The sequence below is a fragment of the Hemiscyllium ocellatum genome, chromosome 31 (genome assembly GCF_020745735.1).
Source record: "Hemiscyllium ocellatum isolate sHemOce1 chromosome 31, sHemOce1.pat.X.cur, whole genome shotgun sequence".
NCBI classification, from domain to species: Eukaryota; Metazoa; Chordata; class Chondrichthyes; order Orectolobiformes; family Hemiscylliidae; genus Hemiscyllium; species Hemiscyllium ocellatum.
Genome location: NC_083431.1, coordinates 35879160 through 35893989, shown reverse-complemented (window position 1 = coordinate 35893989; position 14830 = coordinate 35879160). Strand labels below are relative to the sequence as shown.

The 14830-nt window shown below is 40.7% G+C and overlaps 1 protein-coding gene across 1 annotated transcript in view; it reads right to left on the bottom strand.

Moving 5' to 3' along the window:
- Positions 1-14264: 14264 nt before the first annotated feature.
- Positions 14265-14830, bottom strand: part of LOC132830257 (eosinophil peroxidase-like) — a 34926-nt gene continuing 34360 nt past the window's right edge. Inside the window, exon 12 of the mRNA XM_060847802.1 lies at positions 14265-14679. Within this exon, the coding sequence (XP_060703785.1) occupies positions 14498-14679 (182 nt within the window). The 3' untranslated portion in view covers positions 14265-14497. The remainder of the gene's footprint in view (positions 14680-14830) is intronic.

Below are 14830 nucleotides of genomic sequence, written 5' to 3'. Positions count from 1 at the left end.
CTTCAGAGGATTCAGTAACTAGAATATTATCCAGATAATACTAGACACCTGACAATCACTCAAAATTTGGTCCATGGTCTCTGTGATAGAGCTGGCGCTGATGTGATGCAAAAATGTAATTGCTTGCAGCGGAACATGTGTCACTTACATTAGCGATGGCTAATTACTCCTTTTTAACTCCCATCTACAAGTATGCCTGCAACAGATTCATTTTTGAGAATTTTGTCCCCCCCAACCAGTTTACTGAACAGATAAATGCGAGGTGCTGCATTTTAGGAAAGCAAATCTTAACAGGACTTATACACTTAATGGTAAGGTCCTAGGGAGCGTTGCTGAACAAAGAGACCTTGGAGTGCAGCTTCATAGCTCCTTGAAAGTGGAGTCGCAGGTAAATAGGATAGTGAAGAAGGCGTTTGGTATGCTTTCCTTTACTGGTCAGAGTATTGAGTACAGGAGTTGGGAGGTCATATTGTGGTTGTACAGGACATTGGTTAGCCACTGTTGGAATATTGCGTGCAATTCTGGTCTCCTTCCTATCGGAAAGTTGTTGTGAAACTTGAAAGGATTCAGAAAAGATTTACAAGGATGTTGCCAGGGTTGGAGGATCTGAGCTACAGGGAGAGGCTGAACAGGCTGGGGGCTGTTTTCCCTGGAGCATCGGAGGCTGAGGGGTGACCTTATAGAGATTTATAAAATTATGAGGGGCATGGATAGGGTAAATAGGCAAAGTCTTTTCCCTGGGGTCGGGGAGTCCAGAACTAGAGGGTATAGGTTTAAGGTGAGAGGGGAAAGATATAAAAGAGACCTAAGGGGCAACTTTTTCACGCAGAGGGTGGTATGCGTATGGAATGAGCTGCCAGGGGATGTGGTGGAGACTGGTACAATTGCAACTTCTAAAAGGCATTTGCATGGGTATATGAACTGGAAGGGTTTGGAGGGATATGGACCGGGTGCTGGCAGGTGGGACTAGATTGCGTTGGGATATCTGGTGGGCATGGACGGGTTGGACCGAAGGGTCCATGCTGTACATCTCTATGACTCTATGTGGAAGTGGGTATTGATCCACACACAGGGCTGGGCTAGGTTGACTGTGACTTTAAAGTCACCAGAAATCCTCACTGCGCTGTTTTTAAAACAGAAACCATTGGAGTGGTTAGTTTTTTCGATGCTTCCAGGTTCACCAGCTGTTCCAATTCTGCCTCCACTTCAGGCCCATGATGAACAGTAAAGAATGTACCTTCAGACACCTTGAAAGGAGCCTCCTGCTTCAACTGAAGTTTAATTTCTACTCCTTTCATTTTGAGTCATAGAGATGTACAGCATGGAAACAGCTGGTCCAACTTGTCCATGCCGATCAGATATCCCAACCCAATCTGCCAGCACCCGGCCCATATCCCTCCAAACTCTTCCAATTCATATACCCATCCAGAAGCCTTTTAAATGTTGCAATTGTACCAGCCTCCACCACTTCCTCTGGCAGCCCATTCCATACACGTACCACCCTTTGCGTGAAACAATTGCCCCTTAGGTCTCTTTTATATCTTTCCCCTCTCACCCTAAACCTATGCCCTCTAGATCTGGACTCCTGCACCCCAGGGAAAAGACTTTGTCTATTTATCGTATCCATGCCCCTGATGTTTTTATAAACCTCTGTACGGTCACCTCTCAGCCTCTGACGCTCCAGGGAAAACAGCCCCAGCCTACTCAGCCTCTCCTTGTAGCTCAAATCCTCCAACCCTGGTAACATCCTTGTAAATCTTTTCTGAACCCTTTCAAGTTTCAGAACATCCTTCCGATAGTAAGGAGACCAGAATTGCACGCAATATTCCAAAAGTGGCCTAAACAATAGTACAGCCACAACATGACCTCCCAACTTCTATATTCAATGCTCTGACCAATTTCCCCCAGGGTTCCCTTTATACCTGTCCAACAATCTCTCACAAACTTGTTTTGAGCCCACTATTAACCAAGCCCCAATTTAGCTTTAATTTCAATAACCAGGAGCATCCAAATAATACAGGTCAGTCACCATTCACTACATATGGAGGCAGTTTGACATACTGGTCCCTTAGCTGTACTTTTACTAGCACATAGAATAAGTAGTGCCACTGAAAGGCCGTGTATGTCCGTAGAGTAATCTTGACAGGCTTTTACAGCAGTGCATGTAACTTTTCCCCGTATACTGATTTGGGAACCAGAGTTACTGTTGAACCCATATCCATTTTCATCTTTCTGGTCTTACCCTTTAATTCAGGAAGAACCCAGAAATGATTAGCTTCACTCCATACCAACACGATGTTTAACTGAAACTCAGCTGACCCTGGCCTTTTGGCTTCTCCCGGAGACCCAACTGACTCGGAGACTACTCCCTGGCTGGTGGCATGTATCTTATACTGTGTTCTCTGAATCGTCTCCTTTAGACACCCCTTCTCTTGCTTGAGTTGTAATTTTGGGCGAGACTGCCTACTTGCTGACACTTGTAGCACTGGGCTTCTTGAGTCCAACACATTGACTGCTTGTGACCACTCTTGCCACATCTGCAGCATTCTACAGTTAGTACTGCAATCTGCTGAGGTTTCGCTACTCTATGTATCAGATATCCAGATTCAACTGTATTGCTTTGCTGGTGGCCAACTCCATTAAGGGTAGCAATGTTCAACGCTGTCTTGCAATCTAGGTCTCTTCTCGTTAGTAGCTTCCGTTGGGTGGCTTCTTGTTGGGAGTCACAAACCAAAATGGCCCCACAAGGCGCCCTCCAAATTCACTAAACTCTTTAAGGCAGCCACAGATTGGACTATGGACTGTCCTTCATGTTGTATTTGTTCATAAAAGCAGAAATATTCCATGATCATCAGTGGCTTTGGAGCAAAGTAGTTCCCTAACACTTCGCATAGTTCTTAATGTGACTTCTGTGTGGAATTTTCTGGTTGCACTCGACTCGTTAGAATCGTGAATATCTTGCTCCCTATGGTATTCAAGAAAAGTTGTAAAATAATGTCTTTGGCCACCTTATTCACCTTTAAAAATGTGTCAAAACATTTGGTACACAGCACCCAACGGTCTCCTTAACAAATGGTCTAATCACTCCATCAGTTTGTTTTCCCACTAGCAAAATTGTATTCCCCACTCAAGTCTAGTAGCCCTAGTCTCCTCAGTGAATGGCTCTGCATCGGCTGCTCCATCAATATCTGTGTCAACACACTGTACATCTCTAGTTTCGCCTGTAATCAAGCCCCCTTGCGACTGCTTTAAGTGACGACTTCAGTAAGCTCTCGGTTTGGTGCTCCTCTCTTCATCTCTTCATCCTATAGCTCATATCCCCTTACGAGCATTGCCCTCGGCAATACCTCCACAATTCCACGCTATTTTCAAAGTCTGGGTGACGTCCTTCCTCCCAATTTTAAAAAATGCCCCTCACCCACAGTTTGTGGGCCAGATCCCATTCTCGTTATGAATTGTTGCGAATGTGGTTCCCTAGAACCATAAATAAAAAACACGGTAGACTGAGGATAAACTGGAACAGGGAATACTTTATTGTGTGCCCTCTCAGCTCCACAATTAGTTTTAGACTACTCCTCTATCTCTTCCTCTGGCTCACCCAACCCATTGTCTTAAAGGGGCAGCACACGCACAATGACATACATAATACCAACCCTACTCTTTGGGCTCCAACTTATTCTTGGAGCACCATGTTATCTTAGCCTGTCTCTGGAAAGCCTTGCAGCTCTGATCTCTCACATCAGTTCGCTATGTCTAGCCTGCCCTCAACACCCAAATGTTCCAGCTGCTGTTGGAGCATGTGGGGTCCTATCTTGTTAATGAAAGGTAATACGCCTTACATTTAAACTTATGCCCTTGACCCTAGGTTAGATTCTACCATTTCACTGTGTCCTGCCCTTTGTTTCAGCACTGTCTGCTGCCTGTTCTAGAGATTACCTGGACACATTCTAATGTCAAGCTGGTATCCTGAGTTATGCTTTGATCATCCTTTGATTCCTCTACTGAAATCTTTTGGACATGATACTGTAATTATGTTTCTAGACAAAGAGAATTAGGCTATTATTCTATGGGTTAGACATTTAAGTCCTATCAGGGCAGTTTATGAATTAAATTCAATTACATTGAACTAAATCTGGAAAAGAAAGATGGTCAGTAATTAGTATTGTGTGGTAAATAAATGTCAAACCGACTTTCTAGTTAGGGGACGAAACTTGACGTGCTACTGCAACCCAACCTGGTACATGTATGAACCTAGACCCACAGTAATGAGACTGACTCATAACTGCACTGTATAATAGCCTTGAGGAGTTTATTGACCCCTTTTTAGACATTTATAAGAGATGAGCAATATGTGCTGGCCTCACCAGCAATGTCCAATTCCTGAAAACAAAGAGCAAAAAAACACATCAATTTGCACTCCTCCATTGGTGACTTTTCTATTTTTAGTTTCATTCATCATCAATGGGAGGCTCTGACATTCATATTTATGTATATTAGTCAGGTTAGAATCCTGAAGGTGGTATCAATCACTTTGTGATTTGTGTGATTAATGTAAGTTTCAAAGAAGTCAAATAATGCATGTGACAACAATAACTAGGCAACAGTCAGTGAACAGAGGCGAGGCAGCTATCTCATTGAAATGTTGTTTCTACAATGAAATGCCTGCCTTACAAATGGATGACTCAACAACGATGAACAATGCATGTAATGTGTAAAGTTGACTGAAGAATATACCATTTATAATGCATAATTTTACTGCAGATTTGAGGGTGGATCAGATAAAATATTTATGTCTTATCTGCATTTACAAATTACTTAACGTCTTTGTAACTTAAACCTGGAAAGATGAGTATAATGTATTGTGAGGGGCTGCTGTACTTTGAAAGTGACTCTGCATTGCCTGCCTGTTCAGGTGAGAACTGGGGGATTCAAGGGGAGGTCATGTTTGACAAATCTATTTGAATTCTTTGAGGGAGGTAACAAGCAAATTAGATGATGGAAAGCCATTGGATGTGATTGATTTGGGATTCCAGAAGGCCTTTGACAAGGTGCTGCATAGGTGACTGTTATATGAGATAAGAGTCCATGGTGTTAGGGGACAGAGGATTGGCTGACTGGGGATAAAGTGGTCTTTCTCAGGATGGCAGGCTGTGACTCGTGGATTTCCACAGGGTCAGTGTTGGTATCACAGCTATTCATGATATAAATTAATGATCTGGATGAAGGAACTGAGGACATCGTTGCTAAATTTGCAGATAACATAAAAATACATGGAAGGACAGGTTCGGGGAGGCTGCAAAAGGACTTGGACAGGCTATAAGAGTGTGCAATGAATTGGCAGATGGAATACATAGTAGAAAGTGCGATGCTATGTACTTTGATATGAAGAGTAGAGTTGTGGATTATTTTCTAAATGGCTTTGGAAATCTGAAACATAAATGGACTTAGAAGTCATGGATCAGGATTTTCTTAAGGTTAACATTCAGGTTCAGTTGGCAGTGAGGAAGGCAAATGCAACGTTAGTATTCACTGTAAGGGGGCTGGATTAGAAGAACAGAGATGTACTGCTGAGGCTGTATAAGGCTCTGGTCAGAATGCATTTGGAATATTGTGACTGGTTTTAGGCCATTTGAAGAAAGGATATGTTGGAGTTGGAGGGTTTGAGAGGAGGTTTACAAAAACAATCTTGAGGTTGAAGGGCTTGTCGCATGAGGAGCAGTTGAGGAATCTGGGTACATACGTGATGGAATTTAGAAGGATGCGAATACTGAGAGGCCTGGATAGAGTGGACACGGAGAAGATGTTTCCATTAGTAGGAGAAGATAGCACCTGACGGCACAGCCTCAGAGTGAAGAGATGATCCTTTAGAACTAAGCTGAGGAGGAATTTCTTCAGCTAGGGGATGGTTAACCTGTGGAACTCATTGCAGCAGAACGCTGTTGAGACCAAGATATTGAGTGTATCTGAGAAAGATAGGTTCTTGATTAATAAGGGGTTCAAAGGTTATGGGGCCAAGGCAGGGGGAATAGGGTTGAGAAACATATCAGCCATGATTGAATGGCAGAGCAAACTCATTCAGTCAAATGGCCTAATTCTGCTCCTATGTGTTATACCTGTTTGACAACCTCTGTCACTGTTTTGATTTATGAAAAATATGTCCTTAATGTAAACAGTAAAATGTTTCACTGCTGATCTTATTATGAATCTCTGAGGGAATGGATTGCTGTGAAGCAGGCTTCTCCAGACCCTACCCAGTGTTGCTGACACATGCACAAGAAAGTCTCAGTTTTAATACAAGGGCAAGGATTAAGAATTCTCCTTGACAAGATGTATCATGTTTATTTCTATCCTTTGAAAGGTCGAACTCCCTATTAGTTGAGGTGGACTGTTAATAGATTTATGAAAATAAAACCAGATGAACCATTCAACAGTGACAAAGGGACACTCATCCTAGTTGATGTAACAAACTTCTCCATACTAACATTTGAGTGCAAATAACAAGGTTGGGGGAGCTGTACCACAGATTATTTAAACAATAGTCTACCTTAGACATGTTCAAATAACTATATAAATGTTTATATAAGCTAATTTGCCATCTTTCTTTATCTTCATTCTTGGCTCTCTGAGATGTGATATAACAGTCTATATTTGGAATGAAATGGCCCGAGGAGTCCTAAACACTGGAGTCACATGGCTTTCAATCAAACATGGATGTGAGAGGCTTCTGCTGATGATTATCTACTGGTTTTACTTTGTTGATGAGTTGTAGACTTGATGAACATTAATTGGTGGAAGCATTGAGATACACCACAGAGATTAGGTGAATCAGAGTCCATCATGAAGAATGGCTTGGTATTATGATCCACTAACAGAACTTATTCACGTGATTCCAAAATGGTAGACAGCAGAGAATCATGCCTGAAAAAGCTGCACCTTTTTTTGCGTTTCTTTTTAAGTGTTGAAACAGATTTTCTCGTTTTTCTGGAGAAGTAATGCCTGATTTTTTTTCTAAGTTTCTGTTTTGTTTTTGAAACTTTAAAATAAAAACCAAAAACAATAGTATTTTAAATGGGAAGAAAGATAGAGATCAGGAGGTTCAGGAGAGACTGCGGTGAGAGTTTGGAGAATAGCTCGAGAGTACATCAGAAAATAACACCTAGCAGTAAATCTCATGGCTGACTGTGAAAGTACAAGCATCTCTGGAAATCGGTGTGACGCAGTTCAGAGATTAGGTACTTTGTGATGAAGGCCTCAGCACCTGGTTCTTCAAAAGCTTTGCACCAACTATGGATTGCAAGTCTGGAGTATGATGGAATATTTCATATTTGCTAGGATCATTGTAGTTTCAACAACATCAAAGATGCTCATTGCCATTCAGAACAAAGCAATTTGTCTGATTGACATACCAGGCCTGAAGCATCTAGTCTCATCACTATCGATACTTTGCGGCTGGAGTATATATTATTCACAGTGTGTGTTGCTATCTGAATGTTTCAATTAAGTGTGGCAGATAATTTGTGCATTTTACCTTCTCAGTTTGTTATTTATGAGAATGCTGCAATATGATTGGCTGGTTACCCTGCTTGCTGATGTCACAGTTATGTAATCAGGGAAATCCCTTTGATTTGGGAAATATTTATGTTGCTATCAAGAAGGGGGTTGGATTTGTACAGCAGGGATTGTTAAATTCTTTGAGGTTAGTCCTGAATGTGGTATTCACCACCCTTATTTGTATGTGGTATTAAGTATAGTTTGTTTTCACAGTCGCTAATCTTTCTTTGTCTCTGACATCGGCCTGTCTCATTGTGAGAGGTAGAGAGGACATCACTGTGCAGTATCCACAGAAGCGGTAGTGCTCTTGGATAACATGAAGGTTTATTGCATGATAGCAATAAGAACAACTATATTTGATCAGGCATCGTTATGAAGACTCTAGTGAGCTGGTACAGATACGTTGACTCCCTCCAGAAGTTAGAGTAGAACTCCTTGTCTCCACCCAAATATCTGTATACGATATTAGTGGAATGGAAGAAGCCAATGTAATATGAACATAATGCTAAGTATATAAGTTCGCTCGCTGAGCTTGAAGGTTTGTTTTCAGATGTTTCGTCACTATACTAGGTAGCATCATCAATGAGAGTCTCCGGTGGAGTGCTGGTGGAATGGCCCACCTCATGGGCAGCACAGTGGCTCAGAGGTTAACATTGCTGTCTCACAGCACCTGAGTTTGATTCCTGCCTTGGGCGACTGTCTGTACGGAGTTTGTTCATTCTCCCTGTGTCTGCATGGGTTTCCTCTGGGTACTCCGGTTTCCTCCCACTGTCCAAAGATGTGCAGGCCAGGTGAATTGGCCATACTGAATTGACCATAGTGTTAGGTGCATTAGTCAGGAGTAAGTGTAGGGAAATGGGTCTGATTGGGTTACTCTTTGGAGGGTCAGTGTGGACTTATTGGGCCAAATGGCCTGTTTTCACATTGTAGGGAACCTAATCTATTTATAGGTCTTGGTTTCTTAAGGTGGGTGATTTCAGTTCCGGTTCTTTTTTCAAGAGATATAATCTAAATTGATGTGTTTATTGATGGTTTGAATGCCATGCCTCAAAGAATTCTTGAGTGTCTCTTTACTTTTCCTCTGTTAGGATGTGTGTATTGTTCCACATAATGCATTTAGAACCATTACCACATATAGCAGTAAGCACTATTCATTACTGACTGCTAAATCTAGTTCTTAATTGCCATCCTATCAATATAAGTGGGCCAGGTACTTGAAGCTTACAGTACTATGGATATCTATTCACAATCTGGAGGGCAGCAAGCATTTGTTAATTTAGTTCCTGAACTTGCTATACTCCGCATTGTAAAGCGTTTAGAAGAATGCAAGGTGATCTTAGATACGAGATTCTTAGAGGACAGAATCAAGAAGGCTGTTTTCTGTTGGTGGAGAATCTAGCACAAGAGGCTATAATTTCAAAACAAGGAATAATCTGGGTATTCAGAATTCTCTACCCAGAAACCATGAGTACTCTTTGGAGTAAATTCAGGAATGAGATCACTCAACCTTTGGAAATCGAAAAATAAAGTAAAATGGGATAGGAAAATTGGAACCAAGGTAGAAGACAGACTATGATCTTTTTGAACTTGAGGGGGCATGTGGCCAAACTTTCTCCTGTTAGTTATGTTTATTGCCTGTTTTAAACAATGTATTTTAACACTTTTATTATAGTCTTATCAACATTACCAGATCTCCCGATTTGCTTGATTTAATGAGAGTCTGTGGACTATCCAGCAATTTATGCTGGTGGTAGGTATTACCACTTATCAAATAGATCTTGAGAATTTGCAGTTGATGTACTTATAGAACAAAGAACAACACAGCACAGGAACAGGCCCTTCAGCCCTCCAAGCCTGCGTCAAAATATTTTGCCCTTCCATAATAAAGCTGTCTTCACCAACAGGATCCTTATCCCTCTATATCCTTTCTATTCATGTATTTGTCTAGGTGACTCTTGAATGCTCCTATTGTATCTGTTTCCACCACCTCCTCTGGCAGTGTGTCCCAGGCACCCACCACCCTTTGAACTACTTCCCACATCCTCCCCCTATCTTGAACATATATTATGGAAAAACGTAAAGTTATTAAATGATTCATGGCTATTTTAGTAGTGGTAAAGATGCAGTGTATTGATGTTTTAATTATTTTTGTTTGGTAAGTTGCATTGTCAGGAATTCCAGATCTCTGAAGCATGCACTTCTGCAATTTAATGAGTGCGTCATATTTCCACAACTGAAACCTGTGATTAAAAAGAACCAAGTCATGGTATCGGAGCGCATAACTTTTCGAAGTAATGAACTGGGTTATGTTCACAGAATAATCCAGTATGAAAAGAAAAACATCCAGTTTGCCCTTGTATGAGAACAGGTTTCAATGAGAAAGATGTATAGGTTTGATCCCCTGACATGGGCAATATTGACACTTGGCAAAAGAATTGAACAAGGGCCAGAAGATTGATGCTGAGATGAGAGTCAAAAGGTGTGGCGCTGGAAAAGCACAGCCGGTCAAGCAGTACCTATGGAGCAGGAGAGTCGACGTTTCGAACATAAGGTCTTCATCAGGAATGTTGGGGAAGGATGGGGGTGCAAGGGGTCTCATAGATAAGTAGGAATAGGAGTGGGACTGGAATAAAGGTACCTAGGAATGCAATATGTGGATGGAGGTGATGTGATAGGTTGGAGTGGAGGGTGGAGTCGATAGGTGGGAAGGAAGATGGACAGGTAGGACAGTTCAAGAAGGTGGTGCTGATTTGGAGGGTTGGATCTAGCATAAGGTGGGGGAAGGGGAAATGAGGAAACTGGTGAAATTGTCATTGATTCCTTGTGGTTGGAGGCTTCCATGGCAGAAGATGAGGTATTTCTCCTCCAGTCATCACATCTCCTGATGTTGAGATAAGTTTGAAAAGGTTATCCACCCAAATATCATATATCATAGAAAAAGATTGGTATCAAAGGCAACTTCCTTGTGAGTACTCGCACGAAAGCATTGGACTTGTTGACAAATTATTTCAATTAGATAGGGCAGGAAATATCAGATGCTTATAAGTTACACAAAGAATGAACTAGACTCATTGTGGATTTGTTTTCATTTTCCAGAGAAGAAACCAGTTGAACAAATCGGTAACTAAGTTTTAGTTCATTATACCATTTCAAAAGGGAGCATCACCATTTCATGGCTGATCTCAAGAATTAGGTAAAGAACAGTAAAAGTCATTGTTAGTGTGATCTCCTGAAATATTTCAGTGAGGTCTTTTTCACATTTTCCTGTTTAATTGACTTTCAGTTTTTGATCCAGTGTTACATCATCTCAGTAAACTAAACGATAGATAAAGAGTAAGGTGCTTGTTGGTGTTTTTGGTGAAGTATGATAATTATATGGAACAGGCTGGTATTTGCCTGCTAGACCTTTTTGCATAATTGTAAATGAAAAAAAATCAAATTGCCCAAACTGGGTTAACTTATTATAAATCATTATCTTTAAATGACAGCGACAATCAATGAGAGGTGAGAACCCAGAATTCATGTGACTTTATTGTAAATATCATAACATCAGGATTTTGATTTTCATACCGTGTGTTTTTATAGAAATAAACATTTTGAAAGGACAGTTCTACCAAGCTGATGTCTGCAGATGAGTAGCCACTGTGTTCAAAACTGAGCCACGAAATAATTATTTAGAATTCGGCACATTATCCATTTTAGGCCAATATAATTTATACCTACATTAATAATTGGATCCAATTCTGTTCTAAGACCACATGATCAAATCAGAAGAATACCAACCCACTTTACATAGAGACAAAGAATCAATCATCAGTGTTAATGAAGGATCAGCCTCAAAGAAACCAGGAGCAACACACCTCCATCTAATAACTTTCATTCTGTGAGGGGCAAGAACTGTTGATGGAGAATTAGTGAGTGAGGGGCTGGAGCTGAAACCAGCTGAAACTGGTCTGGATTATGAACACATTGTTAACCTGATGATAGGGTATCTGTCACATTGTAAATCTCACCTTGATCCTTTCCAAGAAATACCATCTTTAGATTGTTGGTGGACATGAAAGAGACTTCCCATTGGCCAAGAGCTATCACAGGAATTCAACAGGTCAAAGTCTGACAAACGGGTTCGATGAAACTAGTTTCATGGCAAAACTGTCACAACAATAAACAATAGTAAATATGAATAGATTGATGGCCCCATGAGTGTAGAGTTAAGAACACAAATGAGAACTCTTTTATCTTTCTAATGTTAGACAGCATTTGGGATATAAAGCATCTGTTCCCAATATTCAGTCACTAACAGCACTGAATTTGAATTTGCAGAGTCAGCCTTTAGCAGACACAATGACTCAACATTGTGTCCATTATGAATATTCAATATTGAATTTCATGGAAGAGTCTCTCGATGATCACAATGAGGTATTCTGACAATACAATAGCAAGCATTAACTACAACAAAGTTTGTGAGACGATTTGTAGCTCGGGTGCTCGCAACAGATCAGTAAAAAACCTTCTTTTCTTCAAACTGTTATCACAGTATAATTTGTAATTGACAGTATTGATGATTTGGAGATGTCGGTGTTGGACTGGGGTGTACAAAGTTAAAAATCACACAACACCAGGTTATAGTCCAACAGGTTTAATTGGAAGCACACTAGCTTTCGGAGCAACATTCCTTCATCTATCACCTGATGAAGGAGCATTGCTCCGAAAGCTAGTGTGCTTCCAATTAAACCTGTTGGACTATAACCTGGTGTTGTGTGATTTTTGACAGTATTGATGTTATTGACAGCACAGAAAATGTAGATATTCCTCTAAATGGTTGTTAGTCATGTGTTGTTAGGACATGGAAGATTTACTTGTCTGTTACATTGTTATCGTAAGGTCACATTGAATACTTTTTTCAAAATCTGACACCTATAGGTGGGCCAATCAGTTTGCAATGTCTACAGTTTGGCCCAGGTGAGAATTAATGAGCACAAATTAAACATTTCAATGCATTTCAGGAGTTGCTGAGACTGACAATGTAGCAGAACATTCACAGAGAATTGATGAGTTAAACAGGGAGGTGAATGGTACATGAATGGTACATGAACTTTGACTAGGACTAAAGTTTCCACAATTGTTAAAAATAAATGTATAGTGAATGGGACTCAGTTAGTTGAAGGGGCTTTCGATTGAGAATCATGATGAACAGTCTCACTTCTAATTCATGTACTGAAATTGACAAAGAAGCACAGAAAATGTTGGAATTTCTACCAATGTATTGAAATGCTACAGTCAATTACTCCTTTAAAATTCTCTCAATGGGCCAGATTTTTTTTTGGGGGTGGGGGTGGTGTGTGGAATAAAACAAACCAAAATTCAAAATATTCAGAAAATGAATTGAGGAAATCATGTTTGCTGTGTGATTAAGAAATTGTTTTATATTCATCCATGAAAATATATCTCAGTTACAGGTGGTAAATGTGAAATGGTGAGTCACAGATATACTGGTAACACCTTGATGCACCCAGAAGCCTTTGGTAACATCAGACCTCTGTGCTGAGGATAGGTTTGTTCTACATAACAACCAAGGTAAGTGTTAATAGCAACCTTTGCATTGTAAAGATTCCAGACTGGTGGCTAGGTTTTTGAGCTCAGGTTTCTAAAGATGTCCAGCAATAGTTTGAAGGGGGTTCAGAGGAGATTCACAGGAATGATCCTAGGGTGAAGGACTTGTCTAGGTCTATACTCGATGGAATTTAGAAGGTTGAGGTGGATTCTCAATAAAACGTACAGAATACTGAGAGGTTTGATACAGTGGAAGTGGAGAAGATCTTTCCACTGAAAGGAGAAACATGGACCTGAGGGCACAGCCTCAGAGTGAAAGGAGATGTTTTTGAACTGAGCTGAGGAGGAATTTCTTCAGCCAAAGGATGGTGAATCCCTGGAGCTCATTGCCACAGAGGGCTGTGGGGTTCAAGTCATTCAATGTTTTTATGACAGAGATAGATAGTTTCTTGATTGGTAAGGGGATCAAGGGTTACAGGGAGAAGGCAGGAGAATGGTGTTGAGAAAAAGATCAGCCTTGGTTGAATAGTAGAGTAGACTTGATGGGCCAAGAAGTCTAATTCTGCTCCTTATGGTTACACGGTCTTGTGGATCTTGTGTCTTTAAGAACTCAATTACATTTCTGCTTATTCAAAAATTGATATGCCCCAGATATCTGACAACTGAACATTCCTTTTCCATATTTGTAATCTCTCTGGCTGCAATGAATTGGCTTTCCTTGTTTTTAGTTTGTTGAACAAAAGTTTGATTTTATCTGGATCTTTTGAAATTGTAGGACCGGTTTAAAGCATTTCCAGGTAGGCATTTTTGGTTCAGTGCCACATTTATGTCCTTTCAATGCTATTGGTGCAGTGGGAGTTTGAACTTTATCTGGTCTCGGCTGATTGAGTTCTGAAAGAATTCCGGGGGTGGATCAGCGCTTTTATCTTAAAAGTGAAAATTATTGCAGGTGCAAGAGGTCAGAAATAAAAACAAGTACTGGAGAAGTCAGTTGGTCTGGCAATATCTTGTGGAGACAGAAACAGATTTAATGTTTTGAGTGCAATATGACTCTTTCCCAGAACTGATTGTTCTGAATTACAGTCATATTGGATTCATAATTTTAACCCTATTTCTGCCTTCACAGATGCTGCCAGACCTGCTGAATTTTTTTCAGCATGTTCTGATTTTAAACTGTAACATCTAAGCTTCAAGCTAGTGCTAACATTTACAGAAAGGGAAGATCAATAAGAGATTGGAATGTGTATGATGGGGGACGGTGAAGGAAGGGGGAGGAGGATTTGAGAGGTGACCTCATCACAGATTAGCACTCAGATGATGGCAGTGGCAATTTCTGTTTTTTGTTTTTATTTTTAATCTTTTGGACTCTGTGCCAACCATTGGAAGTCACGATTCACTGGATTCCGTGTCCATTTTTGCAGCCGGGTGGTTCTCGGTTCCACTGCCCATTACTCAGACAGGTTATCGTGTCTCCTCTCACCAGTTCATATCCAGACTTACAGCTATACCTGACTGAAGACTTACAGATGGAGAAGTGGCCGTGGTCAACAAGAGGAACTGAGCCACAAGGAGTCACTGTAGATGGAACAAACAGATATTAATTAGGAGAAAGAAAGCTGAGAGGTATGGAGAATGTTTGAAGCATCACGCACATCACAAAACAATGTTCAGGTTGCTAGAAGCTAAACAGGCAAGTTAGTAAAGAAAGATAAGTGAAGATTCACCA